The 27,148-nt window shown below is 38.9% G+C and overlaps 2 protein-coding genes across 5 annotated transcripts in view; both read left to right on the top strand.

Moving 5' to 3' along the window:
* The window catches only part of LOC140927860 (uncharacterized), a 39,451-nt gene extending 31,358 nt beyond the window's left edge, over positions 1-8,093 (top strand). For 3 of the 4 annotated variants that reach the window (XM_073377552.1, XM_073377550.1, XM_073377549.1), the window contains 8 exons: positions 31-98; positions 350-412; positions 927-1,010; positions 1,129-1,221; positions 1,613-2,059; positions 2,741-2,812; positions 3,198-3,320; positions 5,928-8,093. In XM_073377552.1, coding sequence (XP_073233653.1) covers positions 31-98; positions 350-412; positions 927-1,010; positions 1,129-1,221; positions 1,613-2,059; positions 2,741-2,812; positions 3,198-3,320; positions 5,928-6,017 — 1,040 coding nt within the window. In that variant the 3' untranslated portion in view covers positions 6,018-8,093. The remainder of the gene's footprint in view (positions 1-30; positions 99-349; positions 413-926; positions 1,011-1,128; positions 1,222-1,612; positions 2,060-2,740; positions 2,813-3,197; positions 3,321-5,927) is intronic. The other variant, XM_073377551.1, reaches the window with a different exon arrangement.
* Positions 8,094-12,867: 4,774 nt separating this feature from the next.
* Positions 12,868-25,273, top strand: LOC140927859 (uncharacterized). Its single transcript, XM_073377548.1, has 12 exons — positions 12,868-13,084; positions 13,249-13,336; positions 15,361-15,674; positions 16,389-16,451; positions 16,541-16,582; positions 17,210-17,275; positions 17,366-17,458; positions 18,132-18,215; positions 18,628-19,080; positions 21,209-21,274; positions 21,900-22,019; positions 22,816-25,273. Exons 2-12 carry the CDS (start codon positions 13,333-13,335, stop codon positions 22,933-22,935), a joined length of 1,425 nt encoding a protein of 474 aa, XP_073233649.1. The 5' UTR covers positions 12,868-13,084; positions 13,249-13,332; the 3' UTR covers positions 22,936-25,273.
* Positions 25,274-27,148: the final 1,875 nt, after the last annotated feature.

Here is a 27,148-nt window from a genome sequence, read left to right as displayed (position 1 = left end):
ACGACTCAATGTCATTCTTATTCTGATCAGGACTCGGCTGCTGCTGCTGTCAAAGATTAAGAACTGTGAATACTGAAGAATCAAACACGCCATATCAGGTAGGTTATTGTCAATTCTATGGTGGTCTAGACTTGCTTTATAGAGAGAGTTCAAGAAAAGCGTTTTTAACTAATAGGTGAAGCAACGCCAGTAGCTTAAAAGGGACATTTTGCTGGAATTTGTTGGTACAAGTTATCTCTCCCGCACAGTAGATCCGCAGGCCAAATGGCAAGAATGATATAATTTACAGCCCACCACAGCGCCAGAAGGACCTGAAACTTACGATTCCTGCTTCTCCTTCTTTTTTTAGATCAACAGATGTGATAGGATGATTTGTGAACTGAGTGACAAACTAAGAGCCAGCTTAAAAGAGGTAAACAAAATTATATCGTATACATGGGAAGAAGTAAGAGAGTGACCGGCCAAAGAGTATAACATGATGTTTCCGCTTTTCTTCCAGTTTAACAAATGAAATGACGCAATACATGTGAACTGATAGATGAAACAAGCGAGCAACTTCGATGTAGGCTGTGTCCACACGAATCCAGACTTTTTTGAAACTACATATTTTGTATTCAAATTCGTTTGGAAGGAGCCTTACACCGCTCTGGGGAGCGGTCTCAAAACAATGTGGTTTTGGTGAGCGCATTCGTTGGTTTCGTGTGGGCAGAAGGCCGATTCGTGTAAAAAGTGTGCAGTTTCAAAAATGTCAGGATTCGTGTGGACATGGCCTTACCTCACGGGAAGAGGAATAAATATCGCTAATAGCAATTGATTAGTTATGTTGATAATTCATTTGCTGAATAGCAGATTCCTTACCAGTCCTTTTTCACTTAATGAAGGTTCGTTTTAGTTTCTTTTGTTTGTTTGTTTGTTTTTTTTGGTAGGTTTCAAAAGTGGAAGCCCAATTCAAAGCCCTAGAGTTAGAGCTTTCAAAAGAAAGACAAATGCGCCAGGACAAAGAACAAGAAGTGGGTCAACTACTGTTTTATTCCTCTAGTCATACCAGATACTTCTTTAACCGTCTCCGAACACGGTTGAATGACTGTTTGACGTGTACTTTATTTTTGCTGATTCTTGGTCTTGCAGGTTTCACGACTGAGCACTAGAATTGCGGAATTAGAAGGAGAGCTTTCAATTGCCAATCAAAAGGGCCATGATGAGAACGACACTGAACAACATGTGAGTCAACTGTCTGTTTAGTTTTAAAACAACTGCGCGCGAGGCTGTGGCACTTCTTGTTTTTATTTCTTCTTCTAGTTGTGTATCTGTCAAATTTCAATATGCATTTTGCACTAAGTCGTACCTCAGAAATCCAATAAATAGGAAACGGGAAAAAGCAAAAATTCCTTCGAGTCTACGTTGAGCTAAAACAAAACAACCCAAGCACTAAGGGGTTAACTTGGTTATTTCCTCTTATTTAATACACCTGCAGATTAGTTTACTGTTAAGAAAATGTAATATAATGTTTCTGAATATCCGGGTCCTATATACACAGACCCGTTGAAATATGGAATTAACAAGACATTATTCCCTGAATTCTTACGCGTTCAATTTTTCAATCAATATTCAGCAAAGTGATCTCTCGACTGATTCAGACCAGTTAGAGCATCGCGTTGATGTTCAGTTAAGAAACATCAACGACCAGCTTCACACATACGTCACATCCCCCCTGCAAGTACAAGAAGTGAAACAAGATCAACTAAGAACAGCAGTAAAACTTGATCTGCTGACAAAACTTAGCGAGCGGTTACAAGAGCTTTACACGGAGGCTCTAGGTATGGTTAAAGAAGCCGGTAAATGTAGCGAAGATTTAAGGAAAGACTTCTATGACCTTGCCTACCACGGGCTCAGGGCGGAACATTATGAGCTGGTCCACAGAGTAAAGGATCTCAAATCTGCCCAGCAGGAGATGTCTGAGGAGGAAAAGAAGGAATTTGACAAGCTGCAATCATATCAGAGAGGCAGACAAAGCCAGGTCGACCAATTAGATAAACTGTGGAGATATCTCTTTACCCCGGTATGTATAATGTTAACTATCCTCCAACATAACCAAATTAACGGTTTGACTTTTATTTTATTTTATTAAGCATTAATAGTTTTAGGTCCTGTTAAAGAAAAAAAAAACAACAAAAAAAGGACACTGAAAGACTGAAAGGCGGACACTTTTAATAACTTGTAATTCATTTGGCGTAATGGAAGCTTTTTCCAAAAGGCGAACAAATCTCAGAACACTACTGAGGATGGGTTGAGTCGAATAAGAATTTGACTAATAATCTCTTTTTCCTTGGCCCTTAAAATCCACACTTTAATGCTTCAACGAGGCCTTAAAAATTGTGTTCTTTTTAAGGAACACAAATAATTTAAAGAATTTATTCCTGCCTTTAATAGAAAGGAATTCCACCTTCGAATACGACTCCAATACAGTGAAGTGAAGAATACCGGAAAAGTTTCGGGCGATATTCATTCCACAGAAAATTACCAACATTTAAGTGCATAATTGCCGATTGTTTGCGAAAAAAGACTTCTTCTTATTTTTTCAGAACAGTTAAGGAACTGTTTTTCTTTTCAAGAACAAACCCAAAACTGGTATTGCTTAGGAGTCTCGAGCTAGATCGAACAATTAGTATCCTCCATATGACAACTTCAACTCATTTAGCAATGAAACAGCTGTGACCGTAAATTCTCCGTTAACTTGCAGCCTGATCGCCGCCAGAAGACAGCAATGTCAGCAGATCCTGTGGGTCAGAACAAGCCAAGAGACGGTAAAAAGGTGGATAAAGATTACTTTAATTTAGTTTAATTCGAAAGAAATTTGCACAGGGTAGCAGAAGGAATAAAAACAATTGCACGGCCTAATGGTCATCCTTCAGGCGTGCTTCACGATTCGTTTATTCATTCGATTGTTTGTTCGTTCGTTCCTGCATCAATCCATTCACTCCTTCCTTCCTTTCTTTCCTCCTTCCTTCCTTCATATATTTATATTCATTCGTTTATAACTAGTCAGCCACTCGTTCATCCATTCAATTCAGTGGCCTCGCAACCTGAAGACACAAAAGTTGTTGTTGTTGTTGTTCTTCTTCCTCCATTTTATCGTTTTACATGACAACGAGTCTAATTATTAATGTCTGAAGAATGACTTTGTATACGTTTGCAAGGCCACGAGATACACTGACCCTGGCGACGTATGCAGGAAACCTAAAGGGCGTGGAGAAGATAGAGGATCTGAAACGTCTTCAACTTCCAACGATGGCAAACCAGACGAAGAGTCACGTTTGAATGTAAGTATTCCCTCATTTCATAATTTTTCAGTACCTCTCCCCTCCTTCCCCCGTCTTGGGCAGACCACCCCTTCCTTTCATACCTTATTTGAGCCCAGAGTTTTCTAAATAGAAGGTCCCTCCAAGAGGCTTTTGACGATTTATCAGCAACTTGTGTTCAAAACTTGCATGTCAGACTTTGTAAGGTTGCTAGGCTGACAATTGCATGCGCAGTGACTGTATCATCGAATTTCTTTTGTCTGACGATCTCAGTATACTATTTGCTCCACTAACCTAGTTTTCAGGACTTTTCAAAAATTTTGGCAACTCATCATAAACTTTTTGTGAGCGACAATTTTTCTGATCGACATATGCGTGCAAGGGGAGAACAAATTAAGTCACGAAAGAGGTTCCAAAACTGAAATTTTCGTCATTTTTTGTCTTTTTCCTCTCCATGCTCCTCATGCACAGGAGCCATCACCTGATGATACTTTTCCCCCATGTTCACACGGTGTGAGTCGTGATCTTACAAGTTTTGATTGCATGAGCTTGTGCACTGTCCGCAAACAGTAATGTTGTTTCTATTAGCACATTACTTAGTGTTTTGGTTTGAGCTCTAGTCACTCGATTATTTTTTTGTTTCATATCACTGAATGCACAATACAGTCCACTAATAAGCGAACATTTATTAAGCGCGGTCACCCTCCTATTAAACGGTAACGTAACGAGATGTATCGTACTAGTGGTCTTTTACTTCCTTTCTTTTGGCGCAAGATGATCGGGTAGAAACACTTTCAGGTCAACTTGTCGTGGGATACATCTACTTTCTTGGATAACTCAGGTTTTTCAAACCTGTATTACACTGTAAGGTCATTCATCTGAAATGGATCCTACAGTGAATTTTTTTTTCAAACTTTCACTACGTAAAATTTAGTACATATAAACTTCAGAAATCAAATAAAAAATGGGGGTCCCCTTGCTAACTATTAAGATATAAAGGATGCAAACGCCCCCATCCTGAGGGTATTTTCGCCAATGTGCTTTCGCAATTTGCAAAGTCGAAAAAAAAGATTCAGACATGCAAGTAACATAAAAAAGGTTGATGTAGATAGCACTCTTAGATGTAAGCAAGTTTGTGATCTTTCATGAGTTTCGCTGCTCTCTTCAACAACGTCAAAATCCCCTCCCCCCTCCTTTTCTTTAAAACCTCTTCGCTGATATCTCTCGTCGTTTAATTTTTACTTCTTTAACCCTGCGGAAACAGCCTCGTTTGTCTCTTGGCCGATCTCCGAGGGAAATGGCCGCCATCTTGGAAATGTTGCAAATTACTCGCAATTAGGGTTGGTGTCATGCGCAGAGCAAAACAGGGACATGACCTTAAGAGGTCGGGTAAGCCGTTCCCCAAGGGTGCCCGCTTATCAAAGGTTTCACTTAATACTGCCGATTTTCGGTGTTGGTTTCTTGGTAGGCCTTGGTCACTGAATACTTGTGGCGGAGCTCTCCCACGCGAAGCGCGCGCAGCGGAGCACCATGGGTAAAAAAATTGGGTAATCTATGCATCCAAGAAATTTAGGTTGTGAGAAAATCGTCCGTTCGGAGTACGTCCGTACGTAAGTTCACCCCTTCATGTAAGCTGAAGTGAAATTTTGCATTTCAAGTACCAGCGCGTTTCGGCAGTAAAATCGCGTAGCCATCTGGACTTTTAGAGATTAAAAACAACGACAACGAAGCCGATCCTTTCTTTCGACTTAATTTTAAAGTCTTCATTGGCGTGGATAACAGTGAAAGAGCTAGAGCCAGAGATAAAAAATGCAAAGAAGACCAATTTCGTTGAAGAATAACATGAAAATTTTATAGTGGCTGTGAGAAAATGAGAAATGCTAGCGGCCACCAAAGTAAAAATGAGCGGCAACAAAAAAAAGTCAACAGGACCACATACAACATTTCCGCCATAAAACGTGTAACTAGGAAGTTTTTGGGAGTTTCACGTTGTCGTCGTGCAAAATAGCGGCAAAGAAATGTACAAAAAAGTGTGCTACAAGTGAAAAAAGTTGTTTTTGTTTTTGCTAATTAGACCTATTTTTTTTTGTTTTTTTTTGTTTTTTTATGTTTTTTTTTTGTTTTCATTGCCGTCGCCGTCGCCGTTTGGTTAGCATTACACGATTTTATATTTTGTTTCAGTAAACTATAGATATTAACGAGAGCTTCGCTTTTAGCCCTGGCTAAATCTATATATTATTTTGGTGTTCTGACTAGAGTGAAAGGTGGAGCATCGCTAATGCCCTGACCAATGAAATCTAAGGAGAAAGATAGGGGAGGGGGCGTTAACCACGCACTTTTTAGCCATAATTATATTAATATCACTACATAATTATTATATTTATGTCTTTCAAACTGCGCTGTCTCAGAGATATTTGAGCGAAGAGATGATATCAAAAAGTTCGAAAAAGACATGAATATATTGAAATAACCCATGATCAGATTCTCTTTTCTTGTATAGCTAAGAGCTGGGCAAAACAGCTTTAAAAATCGCTTAATGTTACATAAACCATTATCTTTAGCTTGAGGGAGATAATCGTTACCTGGATGCCTTTCTAAAAATTGACTGAATGTTTTATTTTTCTTTAGCTGAGGAAAATGAAGTCAACGGTCGACTCAGTCATTCAAACCTTTTCTAAAAAGAAGGACAGTGGCGAGAAACAGATGCGGGATTGCTGATTATTATTTGTACCAAGAAAAATGAGAATCTACAATGGTTCTGGTTTTCAGGTTCATTTTATTTAACTCGGTAGAATATGCACATTTTTGTAGAGAGACATTTTTGTAACGTCAGTTAGTCGAGATATCAAGAAGTTAGACTTGTCGATTACATTAGAAACTTGTACAAAGTTAGAACGTTTGACCCTCTTGCAGCGAACATTCTCTCTTTGTGTTACAGGCTCGAAATAGGGTTCCGTTTCCGCAAGAGAGAAACTTACTATAAGAACCCAGATTTAACGTCACTTTGCTAGTTCAAGAATAACAATTTCTTCGGATTTCATTAATTGCTAAATTTTGCGATTTTTTTAAAAAATATATCCTTTATTCGCACTTGCAAAATTAGGGAAGGGTGAATGTCTTTAATCTTGTGCGTTTAAGTGTTTTTTTTTTCTGCAAAATTTAGTAAATAATAACGATGATAATAATTATTATTAGTACAATGATAATAATAATAGCGTATATATATCATATTAAAGTTGATCAAATCCAGCAAGGCAACAATAGATTAAACAAATAGACCCGATTCCAATGTATTATTTTTATTACATACCCGATTTCAATGTTTTAGACTTCTTATTATGTAGCTATTTCATCAATTTTCATCATCGGAGGTTTAATTCTCTAAATCGGGTGAAATTCAAGCGGCGACTAATCCGCAGTAACGAGGCTCGGCGACCATAGACGACTTATAATTTCATCTTAGTGATTTAGAGAACAGACCTGTTGAGCTAGGGTATAATAAGATGCCTGCTTTTTTTAAAATTATTTATATACAAGTGTAGCGTAGCTAAGTGGTCAGAAACCGGATGTGCAGTCCGTACGGACCGAGTCCCGCTCAGACTACTCTTTTGTTCTCAGTACATACAGCCATTTCGACGAGAAAGATTGTCAGAAAAAATGTGCAGGCGACAATCCCGAAATGTGATATGGGATAAATATATCAATACACTGTTCCTGACACTGTCGCTGTCGAACCTGCCCTTGTTGCTTTCCTTTAACACTCGCAAACATACGTCCTTGACCTCTTGTGTCTTTCTTTCAAATTCCTTCAAATAAAAACTCAAAACCACCCACAATACCATTCTGCATTGTCAAGTACACTTTTTCCGACAACCTTCCTCGAAATTTCTGTAAACCAACTGAGTTGAAATTCCCGACCATGCTTAAAAATGGCCGACTGGTCGGCCTCGTGCCGCTATTTAGCACTCTTAATTGCAGTATTTGTTTATGCTATTTGCGCAGCCTTACTTATCGGGGTCAACAAGGGTATGGGTATATGTTGTTGTGGTTCAATTTTATACTTGGTTCAAATTTTATTTTCCTTTTGTTTTTGGGTATTGTAATGTATGATAATGAGTTTCAAACAAAGGAAAATAACATTATTTTAAACCAAGGATAAAATTGAACCACAGCATATACGTTATCTTCCTAATGATTTCGAGTAACAGTATATATACTACGTTTCCTTAAGGTTTGGACATATGTTGACAAAAAATTGGAGGAGAATTTCGGTTTATTGACTAGCCTATTTCAGGTATAATGGTAATATATTTATACTTGTACTTTTTATACTTGTATACTTAAAAGAGGCGCTATATAACATCAGAGTTTCCATAGCAACGTAAAGACGCCACTGCCTATTTTACTTTCGGTGGTTTTTTTCGGCATTAGAATTGTTTAAGTATCCGTGTCGATGTCAGCCTGCGCCACAGACGGAACCAAATTTCTGGTTACGTCCGACTGCCAAAGAGCCAAAATCCTCGGCCACCACCTGTGTACCAGGGTTTGAGTACGCGCACAGGCCATGATTGGCCTGTTAAAATGCCATTGTTGATTTGCCAACCAGGTTGAAGGGAACATTCTCTCCTGTAATTCGTTGTCCCGTTGGGAGCCCAAAACAAAGATATCGGGGCTGCTTTGTTACTAGCCGGGTTTGGATACTTCTGCGAAGCAGGCTACGTTGATGCTGAACAACTGTGATTTTTACCAAATTAAAACACTATAAATAAATTCACTAGAAGGCTTTATTTACAACTGGTTAATAAATTTTATCAGTTTTATCCCTTCTTTTCATCCCTCTGGATCTGGCTAAGTTAATTTCAGCTGTGTGAGTTTATGGAATCGAACTAGGAAATTCTCGCACAGAAAGGCCGTACAGTAACCGACTGCGCTAGTCGTTGCTCCAACATTTAAACAAACTGGACTTGGCAATTCGGCTGTCACAATAGCGACCTTTATTATTCATTCAAAATATTTCTCCGTTTCTGATTGGATAAAATCCCATGCATACAATTCATTATTGCCAGCAGCTATTGTAGACCAAATTTGGAAGAATTTTGCGGTATGTGAACTCATGACGTCAATAGTTCAGGAAATTGCCAGATTATTGAACGGTTAACCGAGAAGACCTAGGGACGAAATTGAGTTGTTTTGGTAGTGAATGCAAAATGGTGGAACATTTCACTCGTTTCACGAGGAATAATAGGCGAACTATTGGCTAAAAACATAGCAAGAACTGCAAGGAGACAACTCGACGGATGACATTTGCTAATTGGAAAATATTTGCAGGACTGAAAAACCCTTTATCTCCTTAACTGGCAGGTAAAACATGCACTATGGAAAATAAACTTAAAATCGAGGGAGGTAAGCATGTTTTAGCCTTTTTTAAACAAGAAATTATTTGGAATGAGTAATGAAACGATTATTAGATGATTACAGTAGCTCTCAGACCTCTTCAGGGGTAACGTAGCACACAAGTAAGTATGAATCGTTTTATCGAGTGGGTCATTTTTGTTCCGCAAGGAATAACCATAACCTGTTTATCTCAAGAAGGATAGATCTTTATACACATGCCCGGGGGGGTACTGCCATATATGGGCTATATGGGTATGTGCCGCTGTGAAGGGTATGGTTTTCAAGCAGTTTACTCTAGGATAGCGTATATAAATCAGAGCGTTTGGGTCTAGAATAGGGTATCATTTTTCAGGAAACTGATCAGTTGGGTGAAGATTTTATCTAGACTGGGGAAACAGCTACTCTAGGATAGGGGGATTTTGGGAGTTTACTCTAGTATAGGGTAGCAAAATTCAGCTGAACTAGCTCTGGTATAGGTCAAGGGTTCCAGGGTCCCAGCGGCACATCCCCACCCAGAAATTCCTAAAGTGCCCCCCCCCCCCTGGTACACATGAAGGTATGCAGGTACCTCATTCTGGAAATTCTGATCAATCCTGCCAGAGTTACACACAAAACCCCCTAGCATTCTGGGAAAATCCACTGCCAATCGCTATTCACCAATGTACTCCTCCCACGATTCCACGGGAAGAAAAACGATAAACTGCAGAACAAAATTAGATAAACTGAATGAAAGGCAAAAGAAAATGGGACAGCCGTTCCGTCGAGACCTTATTTTTGTAGAACTAATATTAAGCAGTTCAGGATCCTTTTTTGACGACCAACAATCTGGAATTCTTTGCCAGTTACACTAATCAGCTGCTCCTCTTCCATATTTTTTTTTTTAAAAATCTGAAAAAGTCTTTCTGTCTCTTAAAATTTATGTTTTCTGCACGCTCTGAAATCAAGTAAGCCTTTGTAATATAGCTTAAGGAAACCTATTAATATAGCTCCCAGCTTGCTTAGGCGTCCTTGTCACAACAACTATATTTTAATTAACACCTCTTGTAACGTTTTATTTTTATGTGATGCCAGTGACGAAAAAACAAATAAATGAATGAATGAATGAATGAATGAATGAACTGTGCGCCTAAATTGTAAGTGTTATGCAACGTTGGCAGCAATAAATGAGTTAAAAATTATCATTTTTGGCTCAATTATTTCACTTTTTTAGTTTATACTAAAACAATTATCCACCATCCACCTCAGTGTCGGTTGCAACGCGGTGGCTTCGCGGCTCGGTAAAATATGCACCGCTAGGCCGTTTACACAGGATTTTACGCCTCAAAACAATACAACGATGGCCATGTTAATGTCCCAAACCATTCCCTCTTGTATTGAAACTCTTTTGTTCCCGTAAATTTGCACAACTGACGGCGATCGACTCAGTAAGAGGTTTATTACTAACAGCGTTCGCTGTTAAATAAAAATGCTGACGTCATCAGAAATGGCGCTTTCATGGAGGATGCAAGAAAAGGCTCGAGTTACTAAATGACCAATGGGACGGGGGCGTGGTGTATGCGAGTGATCTAAGTGCTACTTCAGACCAGTGTAGTCAGTCGAGCCTTTTTCATGCATCTATGGCAACCTCGTTCCCAGGGTTCTCTCTCTTGCTTCAACCCTGGTTTCAGCTGGTCACATGGCTCCCAAAATCTAGGAGCCACAAATACAGGAGGGGAACAAAAGTAAATAATTGTCGCTATGACAAAAGTTACTCTACGGGGGCCCGAAAGGAGTTTGCCGCCTCGTTTATTATCAGCTGATGGTGCGGGTATTTGAAAATATCAACAACACCTGAAAAAATAGTATTGCAAAATGCAAGAGAGAGAACATACATACATAGTTACGTACACACATACATAGATACGTTTATTGGGACTCCCTTTACAGTGCTTTTCAGTCACAATGGGCTAACTATTTAACAACTAGCTAGATAAAAAAAAAATTAAAGGCGAAAGATCACTGCCCAGTTTTTAATCTGTATCTCGGTAGAGTAACTTTTTTTTCATCGAGTATTTTTGTCGTGTGAGGTTGTCTAGGAGTAAATTTTTGACTAAGGTAGTCTGGTGCTCGACCATTTAGGCCATTATGGAATAACAGAAACATTTAAAAGTAGTTGTTTATCAGCAATAGGAAGCCATCTAAGTGACTTCAATCCCTCAGAGATGTGATCATACTTCCGGAGATTAAGAACTATCCTACCTGCAAAGTTGGAACTTATTGCAATTTTTTACGTTTGTTTGACAGGTTTTGCTCCATACGGTGGAATAATAAAACAGTTTACTGAAAACAAAAGCATTAATTAGTAATAGTAGCGTCTTTCTATCAAGAAGGTGCTTGATTCTATTGATCCTAATTGATCTATGCATGCAATCTGGAACTGTTTTGGTTACATGTTCATTATAACTTAGAGAGGAGTCAATTATTACACCCAGATCCTTGGCCACAGGAACAGGTTTAATATCTTTGCCCAGTAATTCAGCCTTCGGAAAAGATGGTAGGCTACTCGTAATCTGCGGAACTCCGATAACCGGAAGCTTAGTCTTATCAGGGTTGATGATTAGGGAGTTTGTACATCACCATCCTCAGAAGATCTTCATTTAATGCAATAACTGCGTCTGAAATTTGATTTGGGGGAAGGCTGAGGAAAATTTTTGTATCGTCCACATAACCCATTGTGTGGCAGTGAGTAGGGACCGATAAGAGATCATTTACATTCAGTGAAAATAGAACTGGTCAAGAATTGAGCCTTGTGGTACGCCTACAGTCACGGGGAGGGGGTCAGACACGGAATTGGCCATGTTAGCAACTTGGCTTCGTTGTGAAAGGTAGCTTCCAAACCAGTCGCAAGCAGCATTGGACACACCTATACTCTGAAGTTTTGACAGCATCAGATCGTGACGTATACTATCGAACGCCTTAGACATTTCTAAAAGGTCGATCACGGATACGAGTTTGTCGTCCATGTTCTTAAGGATGTCATCTGTGAAATAAAGTAAGGCAGTTTCAGTCGAGTGGAGTCTCCTATTACCACTTTGCAGTTTTGAAATTTTTTCATTGTGGTCTAGAAAATGAACAAACTGTGAATGTGCTGCCCTTTAGGGATGACTTCAGCCTATTTCCATTCTTGCGCAAATCTGTTTGAAGAGAACGAGGTATTAATAAGGTTCGTTGTTTCAGAAATTGTTATTGGTAAGCTATCTTTCAATACTGGCCTAGCTGTGACTTTATCCGGGCCGGGAGCTTTATTCGACTGCCCCGGGGGGAGGGATCTTATGATCTTCCCGACTTCTTTTTCCGTCACTGGTTGAAATTACAGAGAACCCTGAGAACGAGGTTCGCTATTCACTTGGTATATCGTGCCCCGGCCGATAAATTTACCAAAGCGGAAATAACATAATAATCTTTAAACTGCCGTCTGGGTTGTGCTTCATGTTATGATTTTTGCAATAACTTTTTCTTTTCAGATTGCAAGTGCGGAGTATGCAAATTTACGAAAAGCTGATTTTGCACTTACAAATTGAGCAAGATTTTATATATCCTGTTGGCAGGACGGCGAGCAAATCTTTTTACAACTACAATAGCTCTAAACAAATAACCTATCGTGACTTGCAGAAAGAAACGAAGTTCGCACGCAACTCAAAAACTTAGGTACCCGGTTTAAAGCAAGAATTTTCTCCGACAGAATTTATTGGAGGACCAATTCGAGGACCTACCTCCGTCCGCCGCGCAATTTATTGACACACATTTCCTCGTGACCAGTCGCGTTCTTTCTCGAAGCAAGAGAGAGAACCCTGGGAACGAGGTTGCATGCAAAGCGCCATTTCTGATATAGTCAGGTCTCTTTAAACAGCTTATTCTAAGAGGGTTGGGTTGATATGCCTTGAGGACTTTGTTTGAAGTAAACTTCCGGGAGTATCTTTCTATTGATCTTTTACTTGCGTGCAAGGACAAACTAAAATCAAATTGATCGTCGGAATTTAAGGACTGACGCTCGTTGCCCGACCGCTCTCGGTCAACCAATTGTCATTTCGCCCTTTATAGAACCTTTTCAAAAGCTTGAAAACAAGACTGACGTGAGAATAGAATTACAGGAAAAACCCCATGTACCCTTGACCTTTCATGACAATAAGGAAACGAATGCACGTTTGACTTAAGCATAGAGCGGGCCTAAAAGGGTAGACATATTCTAGTGTACTTAGCGGGTTTGTAGGGCTCTCTTCATTGCCTCCATAGTTGCCTCTTTTGCTCACAGTTGCAGAGCTAGAAGTGAACACTTATACGGGAACTATCAGCCAACTGTAAGAACTCCTATAGTTGACTCTGATACGACCGGCTATGCAAATTTGTGCAAGGTAATGAAAACTACCTTGATCTAATTATTTCGTTTCTTCAGATTAGCCGTTTCATGTTGGTTCCTTACATGTGCACGAATTGAAATTAGCCATATTAGTAGACCTTGCTTCCAACTAGCCGACTTGAAGTGTTGTGTGACGGTTTCGTGTACGTGCTTCCTTAGCTTTGACGACCCAGCAGGAAACTAACATCTCCATATTGGAACGCAGAACGAAGCCGTCAGCCAATAGAGTTTCAGCCATAAAGCATGGGTAAGTAGCGTAAGTAGTTGAATGTTCCTTTAATTTGGTGATATTTCTTTTTTGATATCATGTAGTACATCGCTTTCATGTCATCGCACCGATTTTCATTTTTAATTTCCGGGTGTAAGCCAGTACCCTTGAAAACGGAATGTGTCAGGCTGTCACTTGAGAATTTATTTAGCATTGCAATTTTGTGTCCAAATTTGCTCTAACTGGGACAACTCAAGCCTCCAGTATTTCTCTGAAGGGGACCGGCACTCCAGATACAGCATAATAGCCAACTACTCGATGCAAAATGCAGTTAGTATTATTTACATGCCTCTACGTTTGCCTCTTCGCAAATGGGTTGAGTTTAGATTCGGTCGGTTCTGACTAAAACGATTATATTTACAGTTCAGTTTTCATGGAGGTAAATGCTGCAAACTCCTTCTGGTGGTTTTGATTGGTTGTGCTGCACTTGGACTTCCTGTCTAAAAAAGTGTTTAACAAAATGCAGCTATTAAGGCTTTTTGTTAAAGATTTCAGTGCCCTATCCTTATAGTTTATGTCCTTAGTTCCTTTATCAGATTTTCAGTAATTCATTTGGTCTGCTTAATCTTCGTATAAATGGCATTTCGGCCAAATTTACTCAAAATAAATTCGCGTCTGAGTGTTTAAACCCCCTAAATGACGGCATAACAAAACTACTTCACACCATCAGCTATGCTTGAAAGCACTTGCGAGAATGTTTTCGCGTGCTCAAATATTTTAAGATAGATTAATCAGTGACTCTTAATATAACTTAACAGTTTATTTATCGATATTTAAGTACACTCTTTGAACCTCAGTTGTATAGAATTCAGGTAATCTTAACTAGTCGTATCCTCCTTTGATATTTACAATTATCCACTAGAGTACATGAAGTGAATAATTTTTGACTACCATTAACACTGGGATATAAATATATTTACTACATAGCTTAGGAACTTGGCCAATATCCAGACACCTTGACCTCGGGCTTGTCAATAACATATATTACTTTAGAATTCTAATGTTAAGAGTGATTTTAATTGACCCGTAAAACTGATACTAACAACTGCTGCAAAATAGCTACTTGAACAAAAGAAGGCAATCTTGGAATTAGTGCATAATAGTTCGTAGTATTATATACCTATTTCACGGATTAAGTAAAATCACTCTAGGCCTTCCACATACTGAAATGTGCTTTGTTAATTATTAGAACTATAATAAATATCACCTCTCTGGTGGCATTGACCAAGATTGTTTGGCCAAGATTTGACCAAGACTGTTTAGCCGAAAACTTACCAGTGTTTAATATACGTGTACAGCAAAACCCCACGTCTAAGAAACTAGATTTTCAAGTTCCAAGTTAGCCTTAACAGTCAGGTTCTTATATGGTTTTATACACTGTTAGTTAGCGCAAGTTTAGGCTATTTAGATTCTTATTAAAATAACTTGTTACTATTTTCTGAAGTAAAAATACATTATAGCTAAGACTATTTACTTGTTTAGCTTATTCCTTATCCATAAAATCTGCATACCAAATTAGAAATTATATTCGTATTTGTATTTGTAATTTGTAATTATATTTAATTTAAACACTGGCATTTACATACAGTTGGAGTGATAACTGCACCTCTGTCTGTCTCCAAAAAGGATTTTGAATGTTGACTTATCTTATTTGGCTTAAATTAGTGTACAGAACCTTTTCATAGTTTTAAAAACAAAAGAACCTGTTTCAAATTTTAGGCTAAACAGGTTCTTACATAGAGGGGCCTTAACTGGCAAACTTTAGTCCGACAGGTTCTTAAAATTAGTGTTCTTAGTCTTGGGGGTTTCCTGACTTTACTGTATTACCAAAAACAAAATAATTTTTTTATCAATTAGCTTTAGAGGATTTGTTGAGAGTGAGAGTTATTGTTTTAATGAGGTGGGTGGTATACAGGAACATTATTTTGACAATTAATAGATTGAAATACTCAAAAAGGCGCGCTTAGGTGAGAGCTAATAGTTCGGTTTCGTTTCATTTTCAGCCAATTCACCCCTACTAGGCTTGAGTCCGAATCATAAGATGAGTGAGTCTGACATACACAATTATAAGCTTCCCTACGGCATTGGTGTTAAATGGAAAGACCTTGCACGAGCCCTTGGGTACTTTGAACCATGTATTGACGCAATTGAAGAGGAAAAATGTCACTGTCCAAAGGAATGCTGTATAAAGGTTCTTGTGCTATGGATGAATCGGGAGGGAGACGAAGCTACTGCTGCAAGATTAGCTGATGCTTTAATGAGAATAGGACTTAAAAACCTGGCTGACATTTTGATATACCCAATCGATCCAAGCCAGGTAAGTATGCTTCTAAGTCAACTTGCATTAATCGACTACTAATAAATCTAAACGAATCAGAGAAGAGCTATTATTTTCGTCTTGTATAGACAAATAAAAACCTTAAAACAAACAACGTGGCCGATTAAAGGTCATTGTAGTTTAAGTTAGCGATTACTTCTACTGCACCTTTATATAGTCAATGACGTCATACCACTTGAACCACAGCAATGCTTCAGGGGTTTGTTTTCGAATTTCCTGATTGTTGTTTTAAGGGATTACAAAATTTGAACTAGAAGAGCAAACATTAACTCTGGAGTCCAGGTTGTAGTCAAAACCGTTAACTGATCTTTGTAGCACCGTTCATATAATTCTTAAGATATATTAAGTGTTTTGTCATACTACTTTTATTAGCTCATATAAAAAGCTCCATTTGCTCCAAAATTCAGCTAGGATCATTACACTTTTGCTCCCAAAAAGAAGAACAATATTAAAAAAAGGAATGAAGTCAACTTTTTTCGGGAAATCAATCGGACAACTATCGTTATAAATCGGCATTCGTTTGACAAAAAAGGATATTTTGGTATGTTATATATTATCTGGTGTACACTATTATGCACTCAAGATCTGCGACCAACTGCATTCAACAATTGCAACTCATTTTCTTTAAACGAAATATGTCGTATAGCTACAATTTTTACTTTTCATATAATTTTTTTTTGTTTTTTATTTTAGATCAACGCATTTGAGAAGGAAATTCGTGAGATGAAAAGTCAGTTGGTCAGCTTAGAAGCAAAGGTAGATAATGTATGAAAACATCATGGTAGTGCTTATAAATGAATACTTGTTATCGGCACGCTAACCTTCGCTTCTTTTTTACAAAATAGGGTTCCAGAATGAGCGCCAGGATTAAAGAACTAGAAGAAGAGGTAAGGTTGTACAATGTCAATGTTAGTTTATTATGAACCACGCATGCACACTTAATCATATAGTCGCCTCTTGTTTTTGACACGCTAACCTTCGTTTAATTTTGACAAAAAAGGGTTCCATAATGAGCACCAGGATTGAAGAACTAGAAGAAGAGGTTATGCAACGTCAATTTTGGGTTTATTATGAACCACGCTTGTACACTTTATCATAGTTGCCTCTTTCCGATAGCAGAAGGGTATAAAAGGGAGTACGTTTTAGGCAAGTTGTGAGAGAAATATTATTTCTCTTAACAACATTTTATATTCCCATTTTTATATTTCTTTACGTGATGTACATAAAATTATCTGCCGCTGTTTTCTTGGATCTGATCAACACAGAGTATTTGAGAACAAGAGAAACAAAAGCTTTTTGTCGCTGAGGAATTATTTCATTTGCCAAGTTCACAACTTTTAATACTTCAGCCCCACTCTGACTTCGTACTTGTTCCATTTTTGTTAGCTGAAGGTTTTTTTTTTGGAAGTTAGAGATTAAGGATTGATAACTCACATAAATTACCAGAACAGATTATTGAAGAAAATACTTATTTTAATTTAATTTGTTCATGTTTTTGTTTTGTATGATAACAGAACCAGCAATTGCGTGCCACTGTAGAAATTAAAGATAGAGGAGAACGTGAACAGGAGATTAGCCAGGTATGCATGAAATCACCAAGCTAATTGTGCTATAGTTTGGCGTACAATGTTTGGTCAAACAAGCATCTTTTTTTCCCTTTTCCTTTACAGGTTGAGCAGGTTTATAGAACGGGCAACAAATCTGAAGAGTTAGAAGAACAGCTTTTAATTGCCAGGCAATCGTCTCAAGAGAAAGAGGAAGAAGTAAGACAGCAATTACTGCCGTGTAATGATTGTACGCCTGTCGTGCGTCTCAGGTCCTGGAGACTAAGTTGTCCCGGAAAGAGGATCACACCCTCCAAGCCGAGTAAATTTTAGTGAACGTTCATATGAGAAAAACGTTTACCCATTTGCCGGAGCCAAGAGTGCTTGCGCATGCTCTGATAGTCTCACCTTGATGGAGTTCGCGGACTGCAGGAGCCAAAGTAAAGTTGGCCCGGCTAGAAGGACTAGAAGGGTGACCCTTCCATCCGGAAAAACGGTTCACCAAGTTTTGAAAAGAAATTGGGGAACTGTTTGACTCGCGCCCAGGGTAGCTCTGGCAGGTGGTTGATCCTTGAATCCTAGGCCAGTTTACTCCAGATAAACCTGGCCTTATAAATGTTTAGTGTAAGGTATTAGACTTACAGACCTATAACAACTGCGTCACTTAACCATTAACTAGCAAAATTAGAATACATGACAATTCCACAAATCGGGAAAACGTGATTTTTGAAGTTGATTTTATCAACATGCAGTTTAGGAGACGAATTATTTTTAAGGTACGTGCACGCGCGGGTAAAGGAAAGATTTGCCAGCCTTTCTCTCGGCAAAAAGGCATTTGGCGTTTTTACAAAATATTAATAACGTTTGTTTTTCTTCGTTTTACAATCTACAGATCTTACGATTGAGAAAAGAGATTGATGAACTTAAAGAAGAACTTTCTAATGTCAAGCGTGAGTCACGCGATACCAGGCAAGAGGCAAGTCAATATTGTTGACACACATAATACATGGGGAACATTGTAACAAACATCTTAATTTTGATCATCTTATCTGGTTATCTGGTTTGGCGTCTTCTAGTTTAAGATGGGAACAAAAAACAGTTGAGAACTGCGAAAAATTAAAAATCGTCAGACGAGCAATTTTTCGCAATTTTCGCAACTGGCTTTCAAAAACCTCCAACCTTGCGATTTTTGCGATTTTTCGAAAACATGACTGGCCCAAGTTATACTTCTAGTCCTAAATGCCAAAAATAGTGGTGGCAACTCGAGCCCAAATGTCTGCCTAATGAGGTTTTGCGTTTGGCGTATTTTTAGTTGCCTATTTGATCGCTTTCTTCTTTTCCACCAGAGTCATTTTCTTATGCACTTTTCGATTTATAATGTGTTTTAGGAGGGCGCTTTCTTCTCGGATGCGGACCAAGCAGATAGGGAACATCGCATTGGGGCTCAATTAAAAAATATTAACGAGCAGCTCAACACATACGTTACATCTCCTTTGCAAACGCCGGTAGTAAAACAAGACCAACTACGATTAGCCGTCAGACTTGACCTTTTGATTAGACTGAGCGAGAACCTGCAAGAGTTATACACTGAGACACAAGGAATGATTTCGGAAGCTGTTAAATGTAACGAAGGCTTAAGAAGAGACTATTATGACCTTGCCTATCACGGTCTTAGGGCGGAACACTTTGACTTGGTCCACCGAGTAGAAGATTTGGAATCTGCACAAGAGGATATGTCTGAAGAAGAAAGAAAAGAATATGAAAGACTTCAGTCATATCAGAAGGACAGACAAAGACAAGTCGAGGCATTGGATAAAGTGTGGAGACATCTTTTTTCTCCGGTATGTGAACAGAGCAGAACTTGTTTTCAGTCAGATTGGTTGCTCAACTCTCCTAAGCATAAAAAAATAGGCAAAACAAGCTAAACGGTATCATGTCATAGTGCATAGTTAGTGAAGGTCCTAAAGAACGAAATTTCTTATTTATAATCTTATCGGCTCGCCCTTGCAATACTCTGCGAACAGAGACCCATTGGTCTTCGATCTTCTTCGACAGTAGCCTGTGAACAGGCCTTTGGTCGAGCGGGAAACTGGGGAGAGGGAAAGCGAAAAGGCCTGTAGACAACCCTGTAGACAAACATTTGGGACCGCCGTTCTACGGCACACGCTGTGCATCAGATCATGATGCAAGCTCCTATTGGCGAGCGAACAGAGACCCTTTGGTCTTCGATCTTCTTCGACAGTAGCCTGTGAACAGGCCTTTGTTCCAGCGGGAAACTGGGGAGAGGGAAAGCGAAAAGGCCTGTAGACAACCCTGTAGACAAACATTTGGGACCGCCGTTCTACGGCACACGCTGTGCATCAGATCATGATGCAAGCTCCTATTGGCGAGAACACTGACTGTTGACAGAACTGATTGACATCGGCTTTTCGGTCGGCACGTATCACGCGATTTGATCACAAAGTGGCAATAACAAAACAGTCCAAAGAATGTTAAGATTATTCAAGAGCTGTTACCAGGGAAGAACTACGCGCTCCAGTCAAAAGACTCACATTATGTTTAGAAAACCACTAAGCTGGAGTTTAGCTAGTCACAATGCAATTTTCCATAGTTGATGTAGCTTCGGTTTAAGCTGTGCTTCAATCTTGCAATGTTGGATCTGTAAATCACTGCCCGTGATAATTTTTAAACATTCTGCAAAGAAAACTAACGAGCTGGGCTCAGCTTGATACAACACTGCAGAAAAACATTACATTCACGGACTAAAGAAAATCGCTTAGTCATTCAGATCCAGAAGGCACTTTGGAGAAAAGTAAGACCCTTATTCAGCCGCAATAAAAAGCTTTACGCTTCAAAAGAGGTCAAAGAAAATGCTCTTGCATCAGAGGGCAAATCCTGCCGACCAGAAGCGAAAACCACAGTAAACTGATGTGTGCCATGACCTCTCAGTGTGATATAAGCGGCTAAAATTACATTTGCTCAGTGAAAATGTAGAACCTTTCAAGCATAATCTACCCACCTGAAGAAAAAACTCATGGGAACAAGCAGCATTTTTGCATGAGGTAAAAGTCGTGTAGGCCTACCGCCCCCTTTTATTGCTATAAGTACCCGAAGGTGTAATTCCTGTCGGCGATCGAAGCGCTGCTGATCTCTTTGTCCTTATCTTCGTAGCTTCACGTTCTGGAGAAGTCATGATAGTTTCTGTACCTTTCGCATTCCAGTTCGTTCATTGCAGGGGCTTGTTAAATAAGAAACTGAACTCGCAAGACGAACGGCCTGTCGCGCACAAGTTAAGCAGCTTAAATCGGAAAAGCTTTCTCCTTGCTCAAGGAGAAATCTTACGATTCAAACGCTTACGCTAGTACAACGCTGTCTTGACCACTGTCAACCAGCAAGGTCTTATTTCTTGAAACGCCAAAGACTGGCACGGTATTAATTCTCTTACCAGAGATCAACCACTTTTTGCAAAATCGACAATGAGGCTCGCGCTCCATTTCACTCAGTTTTCAGACGGAGCAAAACACCGCTCATTTCCCGTTAATTTTTCCAGGAGTTACTCAAGCGCGAAAATTGATTGACAGAGAACGATCTTGCTGACAGATGATCGGCAGGATAATTACAAGATGGCGGAATAGCGACCTCAAATATTTGTCTACAGGCTCTCCACCCCCCCCCCCCCCCCCCCACTTTCCCTTCCCTTTCCAAGCTCTTTTTCCCCAAACAAAGAGCCTTCGACAGAGGGGCGTCTGCTCGCAGGGTCTGCTTGTAATCATTTCAAACAGCATCAGTCGTGGGGCCAGTTGCATAAACTCAGGCGATCGTAAAAAGCAATCTTCGACATTAAACTCAGGGACCAGTTGCTAGTTGCGTTTCATCTGACGTTCAATTTAAACGCAAGATTCAATGGTCATGATGCAAAAGCCTCTTGTCAGTTGAGCCCAAAGCTTACTGACTTTTGTTATATTGCAGGTCGGTCGCCTTCCTAAAACAACAGCATCAGATCCTACTGGCAGCAAGTCGAGGGGGTGTAAAAAGGTAAATGCATGTATGTTGAGGATGTGATCTATTCACCAAACGCTAAATATAGAGTGTTTTCACATGACATCATGGCGGCCATCATTTGGTGTCGCAAAACAATAAGACAGCTGTCATGTTGGTGTCCTAAACTAATCCTGTGGAAGTTGAACTCCTTTCCTTTGCAAACGGCTTTCTTTTGTTCCAATATCTATGCATAGATACTGGTCACGTGAGTGAAAACGCTCTATATGATATATGATAGCCATCACAAAGTGTCCTCGAGAATAATAGTTTTCCAACTGAAGATCTGTCGAATCTTAAGCAAAGATAAGAAAAGAAAAAACAACACAATGAAACAATAAGTGCTTATATTTCCAGCAGTTCTTCATGTCCGTTGTCACTTCATTTAAGCTGCATGTTCCCGCTTTACTGGAATTATTATGAAAAGAAAAGAAAATCGGAAAGAAAGAAAATCCAAGAAATTATTTCTCAGCTCTGAAATCCGTTTACAGATTTCGCGTTCGATTGCAAATCCGAAACCCGGATTTTATAATCTGAATCCAGATTACCCAATCGAACGCACCCTGAGCAAAGAGACAACGAAGAAGAAAAGTCAGTTAGCAATTTCACTTTTCTTTTGAAGGTCTTGCGACTCACGGATCCGAGTTACTTACTCAAGAAGCTAAAATTACGTGAAGAAACCGATACAGGCGCTGAAGCGCCTTCAACCAGCAACGATGAAAAACCAGAAGAAGACTCTCGTGTAAGTACTGGCGAATTTCATTTCTTTTTAAAATTCCTCCTGATTTTCGAAAGTTGTAACCAGTTTTCTACCATTTTTTAACATTTTTGTCAAAGAGAAGTTTTATGAGGAAAAACTGGCTGAAGGATTAAACGTTTCTGTCAAACATGAACTATAGGAAACATGGATTTCAACTAAACTGAGGTTTAATTAATGCGTAATTAATCCAATTGAATTATCTCAGTACTCTTTTGTCCTGTCCGGTCCCAGTGTATTTCTCGTAGAAAAGCGTGGAAATACAGGGCACTAATTTGTTTTAAAGGACTCAATCGGCATTCGTAAGATCTCCTCTAAAAAGTTAAGGAGAACACACCGCACGCTTAGCACCCTCGTCTCAGGTTTTAAAGAGGACGCTCGGTTACCAAGCCTCCGCCAACGCCAATGGAGTTTTGAAGAGTATTTCCAGGCTTTTCGGAAAAAGATAAAATATACAGGAGAAGACAAAGAGTACTTTAATCTGGGTTATTCAACCTTTTTACACAAAAGTTTAACCTTTTATTTAGTCGAAAACCATGTTTCCTCTGTTTACTTTCTATAGCTTATGATTTAAAGTGCATTTGAGCAATCGGCACTTCTCACGTTCTTGTCTGCTGCTCCTTTACCATTCAGTTAGACAGGGACCGGGCTCCGCTTGGGGGAAATTTCAAAGGAAAAAAAATGGCGGGCGAAGTGAATCATCTTTTCCTGTAAAAAACACACCGTGGGAATTGAATAAATATATTCCTTCACTAAATAAACTTATTATTTTATTTTGCAGCTCATGCGTAAAAAAAGATCCTCAGTTGGAAACGCCCTTCAGTCCATCCAGTCCAGAAAGAAGGAGGGTGGTGAAAAACAGAGCTCTAGTGTCCCTTACATGTTAATGAGGGATGGTTAATTCAGTCAAGAGGGTCTCAATGGGGTAGACTTGCTTCGACCTCACGACTTTCTTAGCAAGCGGACCGAGCTCTTTAGTCCGGGAAGCGACCAAACAAACGACGAAGTCACGAGAGGTCGTCCCGCGCCCTATTGAATCGGATAAAGGACTTTTGGAAAGTCTACCAATGGGCCTTGATGGTTGACGGTTAAATTTTAGAGCTTTTTACGGTTGACGGTTATTAAGTGGAAATTTATTCCAAGAGTTAAGCTAAATATTTCCTGTTGTAAGGTAATCATAAATGGTGTGTTTTGGAGGTTGTCTTCGCCTTACACTTACAGAATTTAGAAATATTTTCGGATATAAGCATGTTCTAAGGTCTTTTTACGCCCAGAGAGAGTGTTTTTGAAAACGGAAACTGGTTTTTCCAGTTTGTTGATTCTTAAGCAACCAGAAGTCCGCTTGAAGATCAGCCTGCTGAAATAGACAGATTTGAAATACTTCTGTTGAAACTTTTAGTCGCATTTTTGACAGTTGGCCGTTTGAAAGCTTACTGTTAACCCCATTGAGACCTTTAGTTAAACATTTATAGCTACAATTGTAGACATCTTTTGTAGTCATCATAATTTCACGATTTATTCACTATTAGCCTGTTCCAGGCGTGCGGATAGTGGGGTGCGGCGCGAAAGAAGAGAGCGAGAAAAAAATAAGGAGGAAAAGGGGGAGAGGGAAAGTTCCCTCGCTCTCACCCCTACCCCACCCCCTCGTTGTGGTTGTTTTTTTTTTTCTGCACGGATGTCTTTGCGCTATCCCCACGAACTGAATGCCTGGAACAGGCTAATTCACTTTGGATGCGGAGGCAATAGACAACAACAACTTTATTGACTTTATCTTCATCATGAAGATTTCAGTGTCAAAAAAAGAATAATAAGTAAGACAAAAATAAGATCAAAGTAAAGTAGGAGAAAGGAACAACAATAATACATCGAGAATTACGTGGCTATGTATGGCTTCTATGTTATACTCGTAATTCCAAGAATGCTAGATTGGAGTTCGGATTTATAACAATTGAAATTTAATATTTTTAATATATAACGAGGCACTAAGATTTATGATGCTCGCACTGATAGATAGAAGAAACAGAATTTTAATGATAGTCGTATTATAGTTGTAGTGTTGCATAATCCTTTGTTAAGTTATAAAAAAGTTAAAACCGGGTACAAATTTTCATTTGCCTTTTCATATCATTACAAATCCGAGGAAAAATTATATACAAGGTGTATGCAAAGTTAGAATAGGACATTTTTTTTTCTTATGTACCATCATCAAAATAACGAGAGTATTTTGTGAATGAACTGATAAGCAGAATACAGACGGATGGAGTTAAAAAAAAAAAAAAAAAAAGAACTTAGGGAATACAACGAGTGAAGAATTCAGGGAGAGTGAATTTGTTTGCTGGACAAACTATTGAAAATATTTTTATATACTCAAGGGGTTCAAGGCCTCAGGGATAAGGGTGTGTTTTGAGCACGTGAATATTTGGCATTATCTCTCTCTAGGAGACCTAAAACACAACGAATTTTTTATCACAAGTAAATCTTGAGGTTTTCTTGTGCCTTAACGTTTAAATATGGTCACGTGACATGTCCCGTGACCAAAAATTGAAAATGAAGGAAATTGGTTAATTGGTGGAGAATTGACTTTGTTTAGATAAAAAATTGGCATTTCTGAAAGAGGATAAACATACTTAACTTTCTACGTTTGGAATGAATGTACACGAAGTTTAACATTGAAGTTTTAAATAATTCAAGATTACACTTGGCATTTAAAATGAAATTTTCGCTCATAATTTTTTATGGAAGTGCAATGGCCTTAAACTACTTAGCCCAGTTGTTCGAAGGCTGATTAGCGCTAACCCAAGCGTTGAATTTTAACCTGGTTTTTTTTTTTTCTTTTGTTCAAAAGAATTTTCCTGGATAGTTTTTCTTGATTCTTTTTAGAGCGTCTAATCATCAAATGGTAGACAAATAGAAAAAAACTGAATTAGCTTTCAAGCTTTCATATCTGAATTGAAATTTCTCACTTACCCTGGGCTATCTTAATCCAGGAACAACCCGGCCCTTGAGTATAGCATAAACACTGTAAATAAGCATATTTTAGAAGAGGCGTTATGGTGTGACGCCTCTTTTATGAAAATTGATTAATAAATTTTACGGGGTTTTCTAGTTTTGTACAATAGTGACTTCTGTAGAAGGAGAATTAAGAGTAAGTGTAAAGGGTCTTCTTTGTATTTGTAAACTGCTTATTAGATGTTGAAACTTTGTGCTCGCATTTTATTGAAAGGGATTAAATTATAGAATTATAATGTTCTGTTCTGAAGATCTTGTGATCTTGTGAGGAGAGATAAGATTGTCGTGTTAACATATATTAAGAAATATGCGACTTATTGTTAAAAGATCGGTTCTTGTGATATTCGTACTACAATAAAGGAGGTTTCGGTCTTTAGAAGAAAACGAAAGCGGTTTGCGGTCTGCGAAGAACAAAATAAGGCGATTTGCGGAATGGTCGACCTCCTAATAGACCCTCTAAAGGAGTCAACGAGTCAATCGCTAAGAGTCCGGCGATCATGGTCAATCAGTCATTGGTTATTTTATGTCTGCACTATACTAGATATTTACTAGATAGCATTTCCTTCGGACATGAAATACTATCTGGTACAGTATGAACGCGGCAACAACTCTGCAACACGTCGTTCACACATCGCACATCGTATCTGAATATTTACTTGCGCCGCGCCGATCTTGAAACTGGAACCCAGTGATTGACACAATCACTGGCTTCTACTTGCAAGATTGGCGCGGCGCATCTTCGCTCCGTTGAAGAAATCGCAGCGAATAATGTGATTAGAATTCCTTTCGTGGGCGGCGAAAGAGCTATCCCCGTCTGAACATAGCTTAAGTCATTTAATTAATGATATTATACACAAGGACCTCTGTTTTTATAAGAGAACTTTGCTTCAAATATTATTGTTACGAGATGGACATGATTGAAAAAACGGAGTTAACAGGACAGAGATAAATAAACGCCGTATAAATGTTCGTGCGCTAGCGACTTTACGAAACTACGACGGCAACAGGAGAGTAGAGAAAGCAATAAGGAAAACAACAATTCTGCAGCTACTTTTCTCTCAATTTTTTTTTTTTGACGTCCCTGAACAACTACATCTTGAGATCGTGCGGCAAGGTAATACAGGTGATAAGGGACCAGTCATTACTTATCACCGGGGAATGGGGGGAGGAGTCGGAGGATTTGGGGCTAAACATGGTGAAACATCGCCAATCCCCCCTTTAAATCTTATTTCACCCTTAGTTTCACCCCTCATAACTCTTGATAACTTTCGTGAACCCCCTCCCCCCCACCCCCCTCAACGTCTTTGCACCCATATTTACCTTTCGACGTCTGTATTTACTGTCAGTTAAAGTTCATAAAATGACATATCATCTTTTTTGACAAGAGGTTACAAATTGTAAGTACATGTATAATGCTGCGAGCACATGCTGACTAGTAAAACATTATCGAGGCATACGAATTTTCAGTTGCTAATTACAGACGACACTTTTATTGGGTCAATTAAAAGTTATGGGAGGTAGTGAATGGGGTTAACCGACTAGCGACAAAGGGCGAAAAATATTACTGACTACCGACAAAACGAGTGAAAAATTACCGACTACAGACAGGAGAAACATTAACCGACTACCGACATGGGCTGACATTATCAATATTTGTTTCAGAAAAAAGAACATTTTGAATTTTTTTTCTAGCCGTTAGGAACAGTAACCTCTTTAAGTTTATGACTCATCAGATGGTCTAACAGAAAGAACTTCCTCTTTTGTTGATAAGGGTACATTACTACAACTAATATCATAATCACAGAAGCCAGACTTTAAAGATGCTACCGACTTTATAAATTTTATTGAAAAGACAAATGTGAAAAAAACTGAAAGTTTCTTGTTTCGGTCATATATTGAGACACAAAGTTTAAGCAAAACCGTCTGAAAGTTTCTTGTTTCGGTCCGAGAAATGCTTAGATTAATCCTCAAAGAAAATTCTTTCCAGTTTAATGGAAAGCACTATCAGTAAAAAACCAAGGTACCGCGACGAACACATACAGCAGTTTCCTTTCCAACATTTTTATGTCCGCATATATTGAGACACAAAGTTTAAGCAAAACCGT

Source organism: Porites lutea, chromosome 2, assembly GCF_958299795.1.
Source record: "Porites lutea chromosome 2, jaPorLute2.1, whole genome shotgun sequence".
In the NCBI taxonomy this organism is placed as follows: Eukaryota; Metazoa; Cnidaria; class Anthozoa; order Scleractinia; family Poritidae; genus Porites; species Porites lutea.
This window is presented reverse-complemented; position numbering and strand designations above follow the sequence as displayed.